Source organism: Prorops nasuta, unplaced genomic scaffold (assembly GCF_024137725.1).
Source record: "Prorops nasuta isolate Cenicafe-Biocafe unplaced genomic scaffold, Cenicafe_Pnas_1.2 PNAS00027, whole genome shotgun sequence".
Classification (NCBI taxonomy): domain Eukaryota; kingdom Metazoa; phylum Arthropoda; class Insecta; order Hymenoptera; family Bethylidae; genus Prorops; species Prorops nasuta.
In genome coordinates, this window is record NW_027116824.1 from 41,735 (window position 1) to 54,907 (window position 13,173).

General features: G+C 45.9%; 1 protein-coding gene across 3 annotated transcripts in view; it reads right to left on the reverse strand.

Moving 5' to 3' along the window:
- Nucleotides 1–203: 203 nt before the first annotated feature.
- dac (dachshund) overlaps nt 204–13,173 on the reverse strand; it is a 195,793-nt gene continuing 182,823 nt past the window's right edge. For all 3 annotated transcript variants that reach the window (XM_066742286.1, XM_066742284.1, XM_066742283.1), the window contains 3 exons: nt 12,830–13,087; nt 5,419–5,505; nt 204–3,171 (listed from right to left, as the gene is read on the reverse strand). In XM_066742286.1, the coding sequence (XP_066598383.1) occupies nt 3,119–3,171; nt 5,419–5,505; nt 12,830–13,087 (398 nt within the window). In that variant the 3' untranslated portion in view covers nt 204–3,118. The remainder of the gene's footprint in view (nt 3,172–5,418; nt 5,506–12,829; nt 13,088–13,173) is intronic.

The window sequence follows — 13,173 nt, forward strand, 5'->3', positions numbered from 1 at the left end:
TACATATATAGGGGAAGATAAAGAATGGTACACGAGATTTACAATAACAACTATTTATTTATACGTAATAATGCTGAATTACAATGAATACACTTCTTGCCTCGATACTAGATTGTATAAGTCCGGTCGCGACATCGTCGCTGCTGATGTACAACAGGCGAAAACGATCTCCTCCCCCCCCCCCCTCCCCTACCTACGCGCGTTTTGCATCATCAAATTTCTCACTCTCGTCCCGTTTGGTGTAAAATTAAAATAGCTATTTGTCGGACAAGAATCTTCAACTACTGCCTCGCCAAGTGCCGAAAGGTCTCACCAACGATTTTCGATTCACGCTCGGCCACATCCCCGATACAGTGTCACAATTTCACAGCGCGCGCTACTTGTGCGTAAACTCGACGAATCGCATCTGTAAATTCTCCCTACGCGCTGCTCTCGGTTTGCTCCACACCGAATACAACATAGAACCGAATAAAAGTATCGGATTCTTGGCCGAAAAAAGTGTTTATGGATATATTGCGCCTACATCCCTTCCACCCTCCCCCCTAATCCACGATTTTCTTCTTTAAATTGATAGTGGCGATGGCAAATACAGATCAGCTATCGGTGATTAAATTCTCATTCTCTACGCTTAGCATCGTCTTTACGGGCTTTAGCCGAATACGACCTAGACACTATGATTATGTGAACTTTACAACACAAGAACCTTACGGCAAAAGACTTTGTACAAGGATCTTAAATACGGGTAAACGTCCGTCAGGGAAATATTTCACGAAGTTATCGTTATAATTAGCCGTTGATCGAAGCTCGCGATTCGATTCTCGCTGCTTGGATCCTCTCGCTCGACGTTTGTGCCATGTCGTGTTTCAGTTCGTACAACCCCCACCCCTCGGATTTTCTCGAGCCAACGAAAATATTTCACCGGACGCGGGCGGCCAATGCAGTCGCGGGACACACGCAATATGGATTAGACTTATTTGTTTCTCGGTAGTAGCTAAGTTATTTATATATAAATAAGGTGTTACGATTTAAGACGCTAGGAGAATACTCCGATTGCTCCCCTTCTCTCTACACTCCGGAATCTTCGCACGTATATTCATTCGCTCATCGCATTCATCTTCCGCTATTTCGGCTTCGAGCCGCTTCGTATCACGCAACTCGCAAATTCCATACGAATCTCACGCTCGCTCTCCCAGCCATTCGGTCTACTTAATTTTTAATCCGTGTCTATGATACAACACCACCGAGTCGTCACACGTACGCCACGCGATAACGCATTACGATTTGGTACATTGTTTCTCTCGAAAGGAGCCTCCTATCTCGAAACCAGCTCAGTCTTACGACTAACACACGCCTGTTCCTCGATACGTACGTCGATGGGCGAGGTTTTTAGTGTCGGAACGAAAAAGGGTGGTTCTATATACGGTGTATTTTCGTACGAGTCTGAGTCGTTTACAAAGATCGATCGAGTCGTGTCAGGGCTGGTCCCAAATTTCGAGTGGGTCAACCGATAAGTTGGTGCGCGACTCGGTAGAAATCTTTCATCTCTCTCTCTCTCTCATTCCAAAATTTACATGTCGATCAGTACTCTCTCGCTCTTGATTATAATTATTCTCTCGTACGCTACACTTTTTTAAGTTAATGCACTCTCATTCTTTATCTATTTCTCTCGTTCGCATGATTTCGTATTATCACTCTCTCTGTTTTCTTTCACGCACACACACGTACATACGCAATTTCTCTTTCTCTCTCTCTCTCTCTCTCTGTCTTTATCTGTCTCTCTCGCTCTTGCTTAACATTAGGAACGACCACGACACGCCTTGCGCTTTAGCGATTCAAATAGAAATAATATCGTTATAATAATATTAATATAATAATAATCATAATAATATAATATATGATATAATATAATAATAATAATACTCGAGAAATTAACACATCCTGTTGTCAGACACGACGACGGCGCTAAGGCGTTACGGGTCGTGTTTATCTTAAAACAATTAGCTAATTAAATTGTTCGCTTGGTATTTAGGAGATAGGTACCTCTAGGAACGCATGCACGCGCGCACGCACTCTCAAACAGTCTTTAGAAATATCCTTATACGCGTCTCTTCGCACGTCTCTGCCCGCTTCGTTACCATTTTCCCCTCCGCGGGTAAATCTCTGCGTTTCAAAAGTCACGTGACCCTGATCGATAGTTCAATTTTTCAATCACCACATTCTCTCTCTACCCCCTCCTACCACTCACACTCCCCTCGCTTAGACTCTGATAAAAATTGTGCGATTTTACAAAATTCTTTCAAAATAATTTCCAAAACAATCCACGTTTCACGCTACATTTCATCAAATTTCAAGGATTCTTCGCGATCAACAATTGCAGTGACTTACGGTCAATCTCGCGTAGAGCTTTTAATTTAATTAATTTCGGAGGTCAAGAGTTAAAGAAACAATGCTGATATGTTTTTTATACTGCGCACCTAGGTAGAAGAAGAAAATTGTCGAACTCCGATTGCCTCGATCGACCAGAAGAAAAATCCGACAAATTTCAGAAATTATTGAATATTTAAGGAAAGCGTCTCGAAGAAAATACAAGTGTTTATCCGAGCGAACGCTCGAACTTTGCATCCTGAAGAGAATACAGCGTCTATCGACTATTGCACATGTTTGTCTGGCGTGACCTTTGAAGAGCGTCGACTTGTCGCGTTTGTCGTGTTTCGTTCGAGTGCAGACCGTGTGTGTGTGTGCGCGTGGGCCTGCACCGACAGGAGCGGTGGGTGTGGTGGCATCGGTGCGTAAGAGACTGGCTCCCGCACGGTTTTCAATCCGCGCGAGAAAAAAGATAGTCCATATTTGTTTCAGGGATGGAAACCGGAAGTTGCTCTCTCGGACACTTTCGATGCTCTCGATCCGTTTTGTAGCTGAGATGCACTTTCGAGCGGGCACTCGCGTCCGAACGATCACACTCTGCTGACAACGAATGGTCCTTCCTCGCAATTTACGTTCATCCTTTTTCACCTGTCGTATGTGTGTGTATGTGTGATTGCTCTGGCAACCAATCTCACTCGTTTCGGCTGCTCGACAAATGCTCCGCTGCTCCTCTCCGACTCTCTTCCGGCCTCTTCTAGGTCGCGCTCGTAAACAGAACGGAGTTCTTGTAGTAGCCCGCTCGCGATTCTGAAACAAAATTTCACCAGATGCAATCTTCATAACTCATCGCAACGATTCAATTGTCTATTTTAGAGTATATATAACCTTGTGGAAGAATTGTTCGATGAAAGAAATGTTCATCGAAGATGTTACCGAGGTATATAAGAGGACGTTACTTTTTTGCTTTCAATATATATATATATATATATATATATATATATATATAAGAAAAGGGAATAAAGAGCAAGTGCACATTGCTAGATTATAAAATATCCGATGGTCGGAGCTTCCCTGTGCCGCTGCAGTCGAGATTAAATTTCTATCCGACGTTCGGAGTATACTACACTCGTTTATTCGGAAAAAAGTTGTAGCCGTTTCAATTTTTGTTTCCCCCATACGACCATCACCCTCCCTTTTTTTCTTTCTCAATGAAATCCGCCTGCAAGATCGGATATATCGGGTTATTAATTGGAAACGTAAATCCGGATAGGGAGATTAAGGGAGGGAAGAGGTGGGGGGGGGGGGGGTGGTACGGCGTATCGGAGTGGCCGCGGATGGACAGTCTCTCGAGTTTGATCGAGTGGATTAATATTCTATGCAGAAGGATTATCGATCGAAGCTATGCCGTTGCTGCTGCTATTGATGTAGCTTATGGTTAGGGGGAGGGGAGGAGGGGGGGGGGTAACGTTTTCGTTTCGGGTCAAGAAGGTGGTGTGTGCGGCGACGGTGATTCGAAAGGGAAGGGCGTTATCCTAGCTGGGTCGTTCTATGGTCGTTCCTTTGGAAGTGTGGTGCCCCACGTATATATAGCTAATTAAACTATATCTATACATATATATATATATATATTTTGCGCTGGAGACGAACGGTGCCGAGCGCCAAATAGCAGAAACCAATCGGGAGATCGATTAGATACGTCGATGATTAAAATCGCAAGAGGTCTAATGAATTTATCGAACACTCGGGCGTAATACGAGCGCGTGTATAATTTGCCGGAGAGCGTAATGCAAAAAGTGTAACAAATAAATTGAGCCGCGGGAGAAAATAGAGGAGCGAAAAGTAAGAGTGAAAAGGTAAAGAAAAAGGAAAGTGAATTATTGGATAAGTCGAGAAAGGAAGAGTGATAGCTGAGATGAAAAGAGCTGAGAGCTCGTAGCATGTAAAGGCTTTTTGGGCCCTATCAGGTCCGTTCATAAATACAAAACCGGTCGAGTCATCGGTCTCTCGGGACCCTTTGAGATCGAGCCGCCACTTGACTTTTTATCGAATTGTCGCTTATGATTGAAAAAGACTACACGTTAATAGTCTTTTTGATTCGAGTTACGGGCTCGCTTTGATATTTCTCTCTTTTTCTCGCCCTCTCGACGCTCATTCTCCGAAGAAAAATCTCATTAGTATATCTGGCGCGGAATAACAAAGGTTTTCGGTCGGATTAACGCGTTTGCGAGGAGTCGACATACTCAATGGACGCAGTTTTGTTCCTGCAGGAATTGTCAAGAAGCAAATATATATGTATATACACGGCATAGCTAAATCGCACAGGAAGACGCAACCAATTAAGGACCAACTCGTTAAGGATCTTGTGTGTACGAAGGAGGGGGGAGGAGAGGGGGAGACCGCGACGTAGCCTCGGACGTAAGAAAACGATTATTTACGTGCAACGTAATGCGCCGGTGCCTTGGAACATTGAAATCGCGCTACGATGTACTTTTTGCCGTGCTGAAAACTTACTTGGAACAAGTTTCCGCGAGAAGCCCAAGTTTCGAATCTGCCGGCGTGTGCCGCTGACGCCGTTGCAAGAAAACGGGTCTCACAGATTCCAAACTCAACTTCCTTCTCGGATCCCTTCCCTTCTTCAACCTGCAGTTTACCATCGAGCGACCCTACGGAGTTTCTAATTAAAGATCGAAACTTTATTCTCGATCGCAAGAAACTCCTCCGCGCGTTGTTCAACGCGTAGATTTAACTTGAATGGGGAAGACCGATCAGGGGCTGCAAGATGGACGACTGGGAACGTGCCATCTTCCTACTCTGCATATATATATATATATATATATTTTCCCAAAAAATAATTCACTTCCTTATATAATAATGAACAAAAATAATAAGCCCTCTTTGCAACACTCGGTACCACATTTTTCACATCCCTCTCACGATCAACAATCTCATTCCACGAAATAACGAAATTTTCTGATGAAAATTTCTATATATATAGCATTAAAAGAAACGCGTCTCACTTGGATCGTTCAAGAGAAATTCTTTAGCTCAACGAACCTTGAAGAGGAGACTTTACTTGGTCCCTTTCGGCCGCTTGGTGCTGCCGCGATTTTCTTTCCAGTTCCAGCTCCTGCACCAGTGATTCTGTGACAAAAGAACACAAGATTGGAGCATTGTTGAGAATTACCATTTGTCGTCGTCGTCGTCTTTAAAATTTAGTATACGCTGTATGTATACGTAGGAGCCATTTGCGAAAGGCGCCAATGGTTGTATAATGTTAACATGAGTCGTGTCTTACGCTACTTTTAGAGGGACGAAAAGCTTTGTAAGGCTTATCGTCGCGTCGCAATAAATTCAACCTAATCGCCACAACGTGCAAGCCGAATCACCTCATCAGTATTGTACCGACCAGCCGTGTCAACACTCACCCGGACGACTGATAATCGAAGAAAATAATTAGTGCCTTGTATACTCGTCACACATGCCAACTTGCCTCTCTTCCAGAGTCATATGTTACTTTATATATATATATATATAAAGATAGCCACAGGATCTTTGCAATAATTGCGCAAATCTATACCGGTTATTCCCTCTAGTTTATTCCTATCGATTAAAATATGAGAAGACTCTTCTCCGTGCGTTGCAAAATATTTTATTACAATGTTATCGATATAAGCGATATTTAAAGTCTCGCATTAAAGCCCAGGCGATACAAAGTGTATATAAGAGTTTTATATATAAGACCGAGCTTATCGCAAAGCGTATAGATTTATCTTGGCAAGAGATGGACGTGTAACAGTGGACTCTATCGAGGCGTGAATTCACGCGAAGGATGAAACGGAGGAGTAATTAGTGGAAAAGCAAGCGGCACGGGACTGTAGGTTTCGCTGATGCGCCACAGCGAAAGCGAGTTGAAAAGGGACGAGTAGTAGTGGATAACGGATGAAGGCAGGCGTGAAAGGGCCACGGCCGTTTGCTCACTGAATTCCGCAAGGATTAGGGTGAAAACTGGAAAATGTCCCTTTAATGATATCGCACCGAATTAACCGACGACCTCGGCCCTTTTCGCCACGCCTCGTTGCCTCGCTCGAATAATCCTCCTTTTTTTTCCTCGCGCGCGTTTCCACCGTGCATGCACCTACACATACGCATAAATATGGCTAAGTGATATTTTGAATGCAACGATTCTCTCGGGTGGTTTGATTATCAGCCGAGTGTTCCTCCACGTATTCACACGGGTTAATAAATATAATCGGAGTAATAACGCGGGTCGAGGAACGAATAAGGGAAGACGAGGAGAGTCGCGCAAAGCGAATGATGAATCGGAGATTGAAGGTGGCAGATTCGTAGAAGGGAGCGGGATGGATTTGATCGGTAAGCGTGAAATGGCGGCTTCTTCGGCAAAGAGCAATGGTAAAATCCAATTGCGAAGCCATTAAGTCCCTGTTAACCGTGGTACGCGGTAAACGGGACCAATACGAATTTTGCTTTCTCTCGCTCGCTCCTCTTTGGTTAGCGTCGAGAGCCGGGACCGAGATTCCATTATGCTTTGAACAACAATAGCTGAGGGCTGTTTCGTGGGTGTGAATTTGTGCGCGTTCTCCGAGCAAAGCTGTGCGAGCGTGCGCGCAGGCGAGTACGGCCTCACGGACGGCTAATGTTTGCGTTTCACTGAGCCAAATTACCTCTCGCGCCCTTATCCGTGCGCGGGGTGTTTCTCGTCCCTTTGATATCCAAATGACAATTTAACTGCTCAAGATATAATGCCTACAGCTAAGGGAGCTATATATATATATATATATATGTATATAACGTGCGCTTGAAAGATGCACGAGGAACACTCGTACCCCCCCCCCCCCCCCTCCCCCTTTATAACCCTTTAGCACGATCGTCATACGATTGTCGTTACAGTTAACGATCCCTGTACAAACTCTGAATTTCTATATGGAAAAAATAATTCGTGTTGAAATTCTTCTTATTGCACTTATAGAAGTGGCAGTGAGAAGAAGTATACACACGCTCCTCCCATGCATTGTACACAAGGTGAAAACCGAAATTCAGTAGAACGCGATCGAATGCGCAAAAAGCTGCAGAGTAGCTTGTGTACGGGCTGCGCGCAGCGAGAAGAGGATGACCTGCCACTAATAGTTTCGCTACCCGTCTTACACACACCTTAACAAATCGTTGGCACAATGAAAACAATTTCAGAGGAAGCTCCACGGATCTAAACGGTTGGTATTGTATTGCCGGGGAATCGCGTTGATTTTTTCCATCAACACTGGCTGAAAGGGAGCCTCCTGCCGTATGACGCGGCGTTTATCCAGACGTAATTAACTAAGGCACAATGAAGCAAGAGACGGCCAACTCTGATATGAAGGCAGAGGAATGCGCCAGAATAAACAAAAAAGCTCTCGCGAGTGTCCAGTGGGACTGGAAAAATTCTCGCTTTGTGCTGGCAAAGCCCCATTGTCCGACGCTCTGGCCCGATCAACGCCTCGATGCTTTTTTGCCCGCTCGTAGGCGAGAATTCGAACAAGCCTCGATTCTCCGCAACGATACGGACCTTAGAATGCAATTTTTCTCCATTTTAAGCGCGGGCCCTTTTGTACTCCTATTTCTTTTTTTCTCTTCTTCTTCTTCTTCTTCTTCTCATTTTTGTAATAAGGGTATAATTAAAAGAGGAAGAGTGCGGGAGGAACGAGAGTTTTTCATCGAGGGATTTCAACGTTTGTATATATATATATATATATATATATATATATATATGCTTTACCGGTGATGGTTTCAATTTTTATTCATATATAGAGACGAATTTTAGGGAGATGGAGAGTTGACACGACTGGGAATGGCGATTACACGGTGTCGGATAAGCAAGAGGGGGTCCTCGAGATGTTCTTTTCGCGAGGAGCCTAAGAAGCAATTTACGTATCGCAGCGTAGTAACGATAATCGGTCGAACGACGATGCTCTTGAGAATCTGAATGAAGGGGGTTGGCTCGCTGTGAAAGGAAGAAGAAGGCTTCTGAGTAGTGAAAAATGAAAAGCCCCGACGGGGATAAGAGGAAAAACAGGGAAGGGGGGGGGGACTGATTTCGTGTATAGTGGCGCGTTTTTAATGTTCTGATCTTTATGTAAAACAGAGAACAGAGGAACAGTCGATTGGCAGAGGGGTGAGAGAGGGTGGGGGGGGGGGGAAGGGGGGGAAGGGCGCCAGAGCAGCAAGCCGAGCGTGAAATTGTATGAATCAAGGAACTGCACGGAGAAGCACGGCGACACAAAAAGCAGACGAACCTAAAAGAACGTTAAGAGCAGACGCCCTATATGCGCCAGGCGTCTCTCTTCTTCTCTCTTTTACACACACACACACACACATAGACTTTCCAATTCAGAATCTTATAATTTCAAATTTCCGCGGGCGGCGGCTCACCCTTCTTTTTGTTTCGCCAGCCGCTCTTGACACTCCTCATTCTTCTTTCTTTTATAGTACACGCTTAAAATATAATAATCTTTTGCCTTACAGGAAATACACGCAGATATAAACTATATATATATATATGTATATATAAGCGCGGCCTGCACGATTTTGAAAATTCGATCAATTTGCAGCGTCGATTATTCCATCGGCAAGCAAGTTTACTCCTTGAGATGTTTCTTTTGCGAGGCCCTTTTCCTCTTACGTGTAAATCTCTTTTGCGCTTGGCATTCACATCGAAGCTCTACTCTAGTAACGAAATTAATCCCCTTAGAAACCCGCTTCGCCCTCTAAATCGTCGCCCGAGGCGGCATAGTAGAAACAGTCATAAGTTACGAGCAGCCCTCATCGAAACTGTTCTTGAATGCAAAGCAGTATTTTTTGGCTCAAGACTAAACGGAAGTTTATGAAAGCCGCATCCAATTGGCCAAATGGCGCCCATTACTTATTGCACTATAATCATACTTTCCTCGAATATTTTAATTCTTAATAACACCGTTATTTACGACAGAGCAATTTCGTATTACGGAAAGATCGAAATATCAAATTGAGGAAGAGAGCAGAAAAAGCAACAAGGCTTTCGCGTTGCTGCTGCTGCTGCCGCTGCTTTCAGCGCCGAAGCATCCGCAAGTGTTTTTATCCTCCTATGTACAACAGTTTTTGTTTAAATTCATAGCGGACACTCGCTGACAGCCGTTCATTACGTTCGAATACTGTACGTGGCGTGAGGGAATTTTCCATTCGAAGTGACGCCGTTCGTCCGGAAGATTGAAATTGTTTGAAGAGGGGGTGGGAGGGGGGGGGGAGGGAGGGAGACGATATGGAAGGCCAGGATTGTGTTTGTTCGAGAAACAGTTCTGAGAGAACCGGACAGAGGGAAAAACAGACACCCCCACCCCCCTCCTATAAAATATAATCTCAGATGTGGACGAAAGAAAATTTTGCCTGGATAATTTTCCTACGGCGGAAACATTATATCATACATATATATATATATATATATATATACATACGGGAATGGGAGAAAGAGCGAAGGGCGAAATCGCACCTCGTAATGATGACGCGGTGGTAACGCAAGGCGAATATTGCTGGGGGCACTCGTGGTGGGCCGAAGCCTTGCGTACGTGCCCCTCCCCTCCTCCCCCCTCCCGGAAGCTACCCAGCGTATAAATAGAAGCTTTACCGGTTGCTCGGTTCTACTCTCTCACCCTCCAGCTTTCTCGTGTCCTGGTTCGTTCGCCGGAAAACCACGTCGTGTCTTGTGGATATATTCACGATGAGGGACGTTTTCAGCTTCCCCAGACCTCCCCCCACCCCCACCCTCGCACGCCCCTAGGTTAACTGCCTTCCTTCGACCTTTATATTGCTCGTACACACGCGTCACGCTTTATCACTCCAACCACGTTATTGTCTTTCGCGTGATGCCACGCACGTCTGTTTTTCCAGCTATGCTAATGCAAATTGTCGCCATTCGCGAATTTTCTACACGAATAAAGCTCCGATATCGAATATATATTACTTTTTAATATATACATCCTTCTCCCGATGTTCTTTGGTAATTTTATAATTAATTTACGGTGATTATCGTGCGAGACGATTGAATTAAAATAACCTATCGAATTAAGCAAACTATCCCGGGGCTTGTGCAAATTGATGTTTATTTCGAGCTGCGGGTAGGGCATTAATTTTCAATGCTATAGCACTACGTTAGCCACTACTGTATTGGAAGATGGCTAGAGGGCAGTACCGGCGGAAGGGAAAATTCTGATAAGTAGGTATTGCGCGTAAGAAGACTCCTCGCGCCCATTAGATTACTAGAGATCGCTCGCGAAGAGAAATTCTGTAGACAGTGCTCATCAAATATTAAGGGTCGGCCAGGCGGCGATTTAAAGTGATTGCGGTCGTCGCAGGATGGATAAAGCCACAGTGGTGCGCATAGCGTTGCAATCTTCCTCAGTGTGTGTGTGCAGTGCTGTTATACATATATGTTATAGGATTACGTTGAGGAGGAGAGAAATAAAAGAGGCAGTGTGGAGTCGTTGTGGCATGTCTGGGAGGTGCGGAAACTCATGAGAGAGAGAGAGAGAATCGCAAAGGAAAGGTAGGGAGCATTCGTGCGAGAGAAGAGAGGGACCAAAGGAGTGCGTTGTGTGGCTGCTGCTGCTTGTAGAACCGAGAAAGAGAAAACCGTGAAGAGTAAGTATAGTCTCCTGGTGAAAGGTGGGGAGTTTATGGTTGCTGCGAAATTATTGCATATAGCCTGAATATTAAAGCGTGGCGGAGAGTACTTCGTAGCGTCGTAGCGCGAGCAGGATGGTAGATTGTAAGAGGAATCACACATAGTCGTGTGGCTGCAGGGATGTTTATAAGTGTGAGTGTTTGTAAGAAGAGGAGGAGGAGGAGGAGAGAAGTCAACGCGAATCAAGATGGTGGTGCCGCGGGGAGATGTTGTGGAAGGAGGAGGACTTCCACGAGAAAGGGGGGGGGGTGGAGAAACAGGCAACGCCACCGAGAGCCACGGTGGCCGCCGGGGAAATTACGGCTCCTTCCTTACTTGCCAGCGATGTGCATAAACTCTGCATTACGCGCAGTGGCGCTCATTTCCAGCTTTCTCCCCTACTCCAAGCTCCGCCAACGCCTACGATTCATCCAGCGATATAAAAAATTTTTCCCTGGATTAAATCCTAGCTAGCCGTGAAAAAGTTGATTTTTGGCTTACGCGTACCGTGGCCTCCGACCGTGGTTCCTTTTTTCGAACGCGAATCAGGCGGGAGAAAAAGTTTATGGGATTTTGCTGGTCGGAGCCTTTTCTCGAAATTTTCTAGCGAAGCTTCGAGCGTTTGTTAATTAACGAAAAGTTTGGAAGCCGCGAGATTCGCGTCGGGCGTAAAATGAGTGCCTCTGCTCGTATAGAATGCATGACTCGAAGACACGATGGCCCCGAGGTCCCCTCGGTGGCGTAAGCGTCTACCTACCTACCTACCTCATCAGACAACAACATTTTGCCCGTAGTAGCGACGTCCGCTCTCTCACCCACCCACCCACCCCCGCGATGCTTGATGCCACACCGACTCCCCAATCTCTCCCACTTCCCCATCTCCCCCCACCCTGCCTCTCTTCCGAATCTCCGTTGTTTATTGCAAATGGATTCCGCATCATGATGCCCGGGTGGATGAGAGACCCTATTCAAATACCCCGTGTTTCCACATCAGGCTAGCCCCGCTGCCTTCCTGCCTGCCACCCCTCTCATACCCTCCACCCCCGCGCGTACACAGGGTTGTTATTGCCCCCGGCGTGATTGCTCTCGCTCGAGATCTTTCGAATAATTTACTTTGCACGATATCCGCACGACAATACTCCGTCCCGTCCCCTCTTCCACCCCCTCCCCCTCCCTCACCCCCCCCCCCCTCTCTCTCTCTCTCCCTCTCACCTTCGCCCACCTTCTTCCCTTCCCCTCCCACTTAACTCCCATACTCCTCCGTTCCCCACACCTCGTCCCTCTCCCCGTTCACGTTCACGCTAGACTTTCCGGACACCCCTCCCCCTCCCCTTCCTCTATCTTGATTCACCTTTACACAGAACTACCTTTTTACGCTCGAATCCAGGGACTGCTCGACCGAAAGATCAGAAAAATTGAGTGGATCCTAATACGAAAACGCGATTATACGAATTAGCGTACCACCGTGCTCTCTTTTTTCCCCCTTTTAAAGGATTTCTCTCGCTTCGGGCTCGCTCGCCCCTCAAATCCCGTATAAAGGAAGAGTATCAAGTCGCTCCGACAGTTTTCATCGCAATCTTCTCTGTATATAATATTTTCGAATCTAGCAAATTAGACCGATCGCCTGCAACCTTGAGACACAACCCTTGTGCGAGTCGATGAGAAGGGCTACTCGAAGGGAAGCCTAAACGTGTGTGTGCGCGTGTAGAGTAAACACAGAAGAGGAAGGGAAGGACTCGGAGGCAAGAAGGGTATACACAGGTTGGTAAACGGACTGACCTTGGTAGTTTTGCCAGAAGGCCGATGCCTGGCTACCGATGAGGTCCAGTCCGTAGCCCCATGCTGGCTTCTCAGGCGTCGATGATTGCTGAGAAGGACGCGGCACCTGTGCTTCCCTGTATTGCTGGGCAGCTGCCTGTTGCTGCTGAAGGGGTTGCTGCGACGCCTGTTGCTGCGAGGCTGGCTGCTGCGACTGCGAATGTACTGGACTCGCCTCTGGTGGTTCGCTACTTGTACGAGCCTCCGCTGTTACATTCTCTGCAAAAATCGAAATGTTTCTCTCGTCAGAACAAACCTGCGCTTATTTATTCACTAACGCTCCTATATATAAAAACAATTATATA